Source organism: Solanum tuberosum, unplaced genomic scaffold, assembly GCF_000226075.1.
Source record: "Solanum tuberosum cultivar DM 1-3 516 R44 unplaced genomic scaffold, SolTub_3.0 scf01300, whole genome shotgun sequence".
Classification (NCBI taxonomy): domain Eukaryota; kingdom Viridiplantae; phylum Streptophyta; class Magnoliopsida; order Solanales; family Solanaceae; genus Solanum; species Solanum tuberosum.
Window position 1 is genome coordinate 4,652 of NW_006240210.1, and position 8,578 is coordinate 13,229.

Below are 8,578 nucleotides of genomic sequence, written 5' to 3' on the forward strand. Positions count from 1 at the left end.
TATTGAAGATCGCCAACAATCATTATCGCCCGATTCAGTTGTTGACCCAAAAAAGGTGAGTTGTAGCTTTGTTTTGATTATATCTTTGCGTAATTATACTACAATAGCTTGATAAAGTATTGGTACCGTAGCCATTAGGATGAGGACTCTTATTGCAACCAATCTGAAATTCGACTGTCGTAACATCTACCTCAGTAAATGGTTTTAACAATTCCATTTGCTGACTTGTGGACAAAACTGGACCATTCAGTAAGAGGCTAGTTAACGTTTTAACTCTATAGGTGGTTTCTGTACCTAGACGAGTCTTGTAGTAATTAACAAATATGTTAGCTATAATGGCCTGATCTGTTTGCCGAATTCTTATTCATCCTTCAACTGAGTGGTAGCATGTTTTAAACTTTTGTTATTTATAACTGAACAGAAGTACTTAGTATTGTCATTGCCAAGCCTAGTCCATGTTGTTTTGCTCTTCTGTAGTAAATAATTTTTAGCCAATTAAGATGATTGTTGAAATTTTTTGTACTTTTTTTTCTCCTATTATTGAAATTCAACCTTTAATGTATCTGATAGTAATTGATAGTAGTAGTTCGTGAGCTTACTTGAGAGCCTTTCGATCCTCATCAGATTCAGTTACATTAATCTTGAAAGCTTGAGCATTTAACCCTTCAAGCTTCTCTTCAAGTTTTTCAATCTCCTTACAACTTGTAACATAGCATACTCTTGTATATGCACATTCCATCATGTTGCAATCTTTTCATAGGAAGGATCTCCTGACAATGTTTGATTTTAAAGCTAACTCGAGATTGCTCAAAGCCATTACAATCATACAATCAACTAAGCCATCTTGTATCAAAGTTGCGAGATAAAAAGGAGAAGAATGTGATTCACATACCTGGATATTATCATTCCAAAATAAAGCTAGACCTCCTGATAATCCCATCGGCTCCACAGTTATAGCATGCACCATATTTACTTGTCTTTGTACCCTCTTAACCATGCTTCCTCTATTTTTTGTTTCACTTAAGAAAATCATACTTGGAGAGTGAAGATGCATTGTTTCCAGTCTATCCTTTTTTCCCTTCATTCTGATTGTCATTCCTTAGTTTCTTAAACTTATTATTTTCATTGCAATGTTCAAATGCTAACGACTGAGATAAGCACTCTGAATAAGCCTCAAAAGCAGAAATACATACCTGATTTTTTGTTCCAGCTTGTATGGTATTGATTCCTTTATGACCTTCCATTTGATTAGCAATTATGATACCCTGGTTAATATTTTCTGTCAGGTCCTTTGTATTCATCCTGGCAGCATCTTCATTTTCCTTTGTTGTGGCGTCATATGTATTATTATCAAGTGGTAGTTTTGAGCACTTATCCTCCTCCCCCTAATCAATATCCAAAATTTGGGTCTTATTAGTAACAGAAGTTCCCCCGTCTGATTCATATGGTTCTATCTCCATATATAGGCTGCAGTTGGTTTGATTCTTTTCTGTGCAAGGTATCCTCCTCATTTTCCTTAAGACCTGCAGTTTCTTTGCATTCATTTTGACATAATATATGGCCAGTATCTTTCTTTATACCCACGTGTGTATTAGTTGAGTCAACTCCTTGTATGTGTATCAATCTTTTTCCAGTTCATACATCTCTTTTCCCCTCAATTATCTTGGAATTTTTATTCTTCATCAGATTATGCCCCTCAGTACTATGTACTTGCTCATGTCTTTGATAATTTGCGGAAGCCAAACGATTCTCTGCTTTTATCCATGCCCATGCCCCAAACTGATCCTTTTTTAGTGTGTCTGACCGTATATCTCAACTGTTGCAATCTTCTACTATATATATCTGCCCATGATTTGTGTCCGTTGCTTGAGGGGGGATGATTTCCAGTAGTCGTTGAAGCCTACAAAACAACATTCCATTGTTTTTTTTCTTCAACTTTTGAAATCTGTCCATCCTTATTCCTTTGCTTTACTGTTTATTAATTTCTCACCTGATATTAACTTCCTCTGGGATACGATTGTAGATTTTTGCTTCTGTCCTTGATGCGTGTTTCCCTGAGTGGACTGTGCTTCTGTGATAAAAAAAAATTGGTTCAAAAATATGTCACATGGATGCCTTAGAAATTTTCCCTCAAGGAGTAGCTGGACACAACTAGTACATTCCATAATCACCGTTACTCGAACATCTTTCCCTTGGCCATGAACCTCCTTTCAATTTATTATTCACTCAACTCTCACTAACAATGAAAAATTTAAATTGCCAATGGATTGCTTAGATATGTTTCTAATGATAATTGACTAATTAGTTAAGTGACTGGTACTCTGTTTCTTAAATTTTTGATAACAAACTTTGCCCAGGCCTCAGTTTAAATCCTTTTGCATCTGCCTCCTTCTCCTCATTAACTTTTATTTTCTCCAAAATTCTACAATTTATCATTGAGTGTCCTAGCTTCTTACAATGCTAGCAATACTTGAGAGTAACTAAATCTATTTTATTTTATAAGATAGTACTATAAGGGATAACATTTAGTTAGCCATTTACCTCTCTAACAGATTTGTTAAGTTTTGTATTTTTTAAACTATTAAATTAAACAATCTAATATTTCTTCTCAGGAAAACACGGTTCGGAAGACGGGAAGAAGTGCAGTTGGCCAAGGAAAAAAAAAGTGGGTAAGTCGGAAAAAATTACAAGACGACAATTTTTGGAGAAAAATCTATAATTATTGTTATTTCATTGATTCTTCGATCGTTTGTTGTAGAGAAAATTATTATTTTTAATTCACAATTTGTTCTGGTTAAAAAGGAAATAATTTCATTTATTCATAATTCTTTCTTTTATGTGAATTTTTTGTACAGAGTTTTTGAAGGGGAACGATTGAGGTGATCAATTACTAGCAACAAGATACTTGACCTGTGGATTGATGGTTTTACAAAGCTATTTCACGTTTTATTCAAGAAATTAAGAGATCTAATCCAATTAGGAGTTGATAAAATGTGAAAAGCAGGTGGTTTTGAAATTATTAGCTTCTAGTTATATTTCAATTTTACTTGAGATAGAACACATTATTTACTTTGAGATCATTTAACTTTTACTGGACACTTATTATATTGCTACTTTGCTATTTGATTATATTATTAAAATTCATTGATTTATGTATAATTTAAGTTTGTGTCAAAATAAAAATTATGGAGAGCTTTAGTATTGATATTTTAAAAAATTTGGTGCTGCTATTAATCTAAATAAAGAAAAATTAAAAGAAAATTTGCAAAATATTATTTAAATGTCACTAATTTTTACGACATTTAACATTTTATATGCTGACATTGGTTAAAATGTCAAAAATTTATTGTGACATTTTATATTAGCCCAAAGTAAATGTACGTAAAGAAACTTTTATCAACATTAATCTAAATGTTAGAAATTTAAGTGATGTTTAGTAAATGTCAGAGATTTTCTTATCCACATTTACCGAAATGCAGAAAATAAATGTACGTAAATTCCTAATTTGACGTTTCTCTAAATGTCACAAAATAAATGTCATATATTTACTATCAACATTTACCTTAATGTTGCAAAATGAATGTCGTAAAATTATTGTTGACATTTATCAAAATGTCAAAAATAAATGTCATAAATTTCATATTGACATTTACCTAAATGTCACAAAAGAAATGTCATAAATGCTTAACGACATTTAGGTAAATATCGGAAATTTCCCGACACTGAAATAAACGACATTTGATCCAAATGTAAATTAAATGTTGGAAAATTAATTTATGACATTTAAACAGCTGAATACAACATTTATATAATGTCGTCGTATCTCAACTTTCTTGTAGTGAATGAAGGTCATTTTATGGCAGTTACTACTCGAGGGGGTAAGCAAACCATTGATCCACCTATGCCGTCTGTGGTGGAAGTTGAGATTAGAAAAGAAGATGATGTGGTAGAGATTAGAGAAAAGTCTAAGAATGCGACAGAGAAGAAGCGGATATATCTCAGAAAGTGGTCCCCATACCTAGACCTCCACCACCTTTTCCACAGAGATTAGTGAAGAATATTGAAGATGGTAAATATCGCAGGTTTACTACTATGTTGAAGAAGCTTTCCATCAATATTTCGTTGATAGAAGCTTTGGAGAAAATGCCTGGGTATGCAAAGTTTATGAAAGATATGGTAACAAAGAAGAGGTGTGTGAGTTTTGAAAATGATGATAGATTGCAGCATTGTAGCGCTATTGCTACAAGGTCTCTTGTGCAAAAGAAAGAGGATCCTGGTGCCTTCACGATTCCATGTACTATCGGATTGTTACCCTTTGCTAAGGCATTGTGTGATCTTGGTGCTAGCATCAACCTCATGCCATTGTCTAGTTACAAGAAGTTGGGTCTAGGGGACCAAAACCCACTACAATGCGGTTACTAATGGCCTATCGAACTGTGAAGAGGCCCATTGGTGTACTCCATGATGTGCTAGTGAAAGTGGAGTGTTTCATTTTTTCGGTAGATTTTGTGATTCTTGACTGTGAGGTTGATTTTAAGGTTCCCATCATCCTTGGGAGACCATTTCTTGCCACAGGGCATTCGTTGGTTGATATGGAAAAGGGACAGATGAAGTTCAGACTAAACAATGAAGAAGCAACTTTCAATATTTGTAGGTCCATGAGGAAGAGTGGTGAGCTCCAAACAGTATCTGTTATAACCTACAGAGTGGAGAGTGTGACAGAAGTGCAAATTGAAGAGCGACTAGGTGTTGAGGCACTAGCAGCAGTTACGATGAATTTCAATAGTGATGGTATTGAAGAGTATGATGAGTTGGTAGCCTCACTCGATAGGTGTGAATATCGGTCCAAACAAAAGAAGTATGAGTTAGACATGAAGAATTGCGAGTCCCCACCCGTAAGACCATCTATTGTGGAGGCACTGAAAGTGGAACTTAAGGCTCTACCACCACATTTGAGGTACGTATACTTGGGCAGAGAGAATACTTTTGCCGGTCATCATTGCGACAGATTTGAATGCGAGACAAGTAGAGTGCTTGGTGACTGTGTTAAAGAGGTTCAAGCGAGCTATTAGGTGGACTATTGCGGATATTATTGGGATTCCTCCCGGTATTTGCTCTCACACAATCCAACTCATGCCAGATCATAAGCCCAGTATCGAGCACCAGAGAAGACTAAATCCACCTATGCAAGAGGTAGTTAAAAAGGAGATCATTAAGTGGCTGGATGCGGGAGTTATTTATCCCATTACAGATAGTAGTTGGGTGTGTCCTGTGCAGTGTGTGCCTAAAAAGTGTCATATTACTGTGGTTCCAAATGAAAGAAATGAGCTTGTTCCAATGAGGCCTGTGACTAGATGGAGAGTTTCTATAGATTACCGGAAGTTGAATGCGTGGACAGAAAAGGACCACTTTCCTATGCCATTCATGGACCAGATGTTGGATAGACTTGCAGGAAAGGGTTTGTATTGTTTTGTTGATGGGTATTCGTGCTACAATCAAATTTCTATAGCTCCAGAAGACCAAGAGAAGACCACCTTCACTTTCCCTTATGGGACTTTTGCTTTCAAACGGATGCCATTTGGGTTGTGCAATGCTCTAGCAACCTTCCAGCTCTGTATGATGTCGATATTTTCTGATATGGTGGAGGACACTATTGAAGTGTTCAAGGATGATTTTTCAGTTGTAGGAGATTCTTTTGATCGTTGTCTGGGTCATTTGGCCGAGGTTGCTTAAAAGGTGTGAAGACTTTAACTTGGTGCTGAATTGGGAGAAGTGTCATTTCATGGTTAAAGAAGGTATAGTGTTGGGTCACCGAATTTCAGAGAAAGGTATTAAGGTTGATAGAGCTAAAGTTGAGGTAATAGAAAAGCTTCCGCCACCTATTTCTGTAAAAGGTGTTAGAAGTTTTCTTGGGCATGCTGGGTTCTATAGGAGATTCATAAAAGACTTTTCAAAAATTACACACCCATTGTGCAAACTGTTTGAAAAGAAGTATAAGTTTGATTTTGATGATTCTTGTCTGAGAGCATTTGGAGAGTTGAAGAAGAAGTAAGTTACTGCACCTATCATTATTTCACCTGATTGGAGACAACCGTTTGAGGTAATGTGTGATGCAAGTGGAGTGGCGCTTGGTGTGGTACTAGGACAGTGGAAAGAGAAAATTCTTCACCCTATTTACTATGCAAGTGAAGCTCTAAATGTGGCCCAGAAAAATTATACTGTGACCGAACAAGAACTTTTTGCGGTGGTTTTTGCATTCGAGAAATTTCGATCCTACTTGCTTGGTACTAAGGTCATCGTGCATACTGACCATTCTGCATTGAGGTATTTGATGGCGAAAAAGGATGCAAAACCAAGATTGATTAGATGGGTATTGTTGCTGCAAGAGTTTGATTTTGTGGTAAAAGATAGAAAGGGGACCGAAAATCAAGTTGCCGATCACTTGTCCAGATTAGAGGAAGAGGCTATGCTAAAGCTCGGAGATAGGGCTGAAATTAATGATGCTTTTCCAAATGAACAGGTATTGGCTGCTTCTCATGATTTGATTCCTTGGTTCGCAGACTTTGCTAATTATTTGGCAAGCGATTTGGTGCCCCCGGACTTGTCTTTTCACCAAAGGAGAAAGTTTATGCATGATGTGAAGAAATTCTTTTGGAATGAACCTTATTTGTATCGTAGTTGTGCTGATGGGATTATTCGCCGTGGGATGAACCTTATTTGTATCGTAGTTGTGCGGATGGGATTATTCGTCACTGTGTGCCCGAGGTTGAGATGATGAGTATACTAGAGGAATGTCACTCTTCGCCTGTTGGTGGGCATCATAGTGGTATTCGGACTGCGCATAAGATTTTGCAGTGTGGGTACTATTGGCCTACCATCCACCAAGATGCTCATGATTTCGCCAAGTCTTGTGATCGTTGCCAAAGAGATGGAGCGATTTTAAAGAGGCAAGAGCTCCTTATGAATCCTATATTGGTGATAAAGTTGTTTGATGTATGGGGCATTGATTTTATGGATCCATTTGTGAGTTCATATGGGATGAAGTATATTCTTGTTGCGGTTGATTATGTATCGAAGTGGGTGGAAGCAATTGCGCTCCCCAACAATGAAGGTAAAAGTGTCACCGCATTCTTGAAAAAGAATATCTTCTCCAGATTCGATACACAGAGGGCGATTATCAGCGATAGAGGTTCTCACTTTTGTAATAAGTTGTTCAAGGCACTACTTGAGAAATATGGTGTCCGTCACAATGTAGTCATTCCTTACCATCCACAGACTAGTGGGCAAGTTGAAGTGTCCAACAGAGAAATCAAATAGATTTTGGTGAATACTGTGAATGCTAATAGAACGGATCGGTCAAGGAAGCTTGATGATGTTCTGTGGGCCTATCGCACTGCATACAAGACCCCCATAGGTATGTCCCCTTACCCACTTGTATATTGGAAGTCTTGTCATTTACCGGTAGAGCTAGAGCATAAGGCGATGTGGGCAATGAAGAAGCTAAATTTGGATTGGGGAGCCGCATCTAATCAAAGAATGAATGACTTGAATATGCTTGATGAGTTTTGCCTAAAAGCTTATGAAAGTTCAGCTTTGTACAAAGAGAAGATAATGCGGTATCATGATCAAAGAATTGAAAAGCGAGAATTTGTGGTTAGCGATCTTGTGCTTCTAATCAACTCTAGGTTGCGCTTGTTTCCAGGAAAACTCAAGTCCAAATGGACTGGGCCATTTTTGCTCAAAAAAGTGATCCCCCATGGAGCGGTTGAGCTTGAGAATAGTGAAGGAACAAGGTTCATGGTAAACGGGCAAAGGATCAAGATCTATTTGCGAATTGCTAAAAGTGTGCAAGAAGTGATTGAGGCCTACAATCTTGATGAAGTCTGAGTAATCAAGAAACTTGCGTCGTGCCATGACACTAAATCAAGCGCTACTTGGGAGGCAACCCAAGATGTATAATCTAGCCAGCGATAGGTTTCTGTTTTCCATTTAGTAGTTTTCTTTGTTTAATTGCGTCTCTGTATCAATTTAGTTTTTTTAGTGTTGGCTAGAATTAGCATATGGTCCATGTCTAAAAAGTGTCCAGAAAATGTAAAAGAATATCCTAATGGTTGCTACATGTGCAGGTACGCTATGAAAAATCTGCAGAAAATGGTGTGGTACAGAGGTCTACGTACCCCATCGACGGTCCGTCGTTCTATCCACGGACCGTGGATGGTGTCCGTAGATACCAGGTAAGCCCCTAAACTTTTCCAAGTGTAAGAGTGATCTACGGTCAAATCTACGGACCGTAGATCGACTCACGGACCGTAGACGGGATCTCATGGGTCCAAACCTAATTGTGTCTGACCCGAACCAGAACCCCTTATTTAAAACTCCCCTAATTTCAAATCATTTCCACTTCCCTCCATTCACTCTTAAACCGTTTCAACCATTCCATAATCTCCCTAAATCACTCCATAACTCCCTCGTAAAATCATCCGTTCCATTCCCCCATAATTCCCACAATTCCTTTCCATTCCGAATACAACACATTTCACATTCCACAAAAGGGTCCGGTGTTGGGTTAGTAACGAAG

At 37.4% G+C, this 8,578-nt stretch overlaps 1 protein-coding gene across 1 annotated transcript in view; it reads left to right on the plus strand.

Moving 5' to 3' along the window:
• LOC102579315 (uncharacterized) overlaps nt 1–3,102 on the plus strand; it is a 3,965-nt gene extending 863 nt beyond the window's left edge. Inside the window, exons 3-4 of the mRNA XM_006367927.2 lie at nt 2,613–2,669; nt 2,856–3,102. Of these exons, the coding sequence (XP_006367989.1) occupies nt 2,613–2,669; nt 2,856–2,864 (66 nt within the window). The 3' untranslated portion in view covers nt 2,865–3,102. The remainder of the gene's footprint in view (nt 1–2,612; nt 2,670–2,855) is intronic.
• Nucleotides 3,103–8,578: the final 5,476 nt, after the last annotated feature.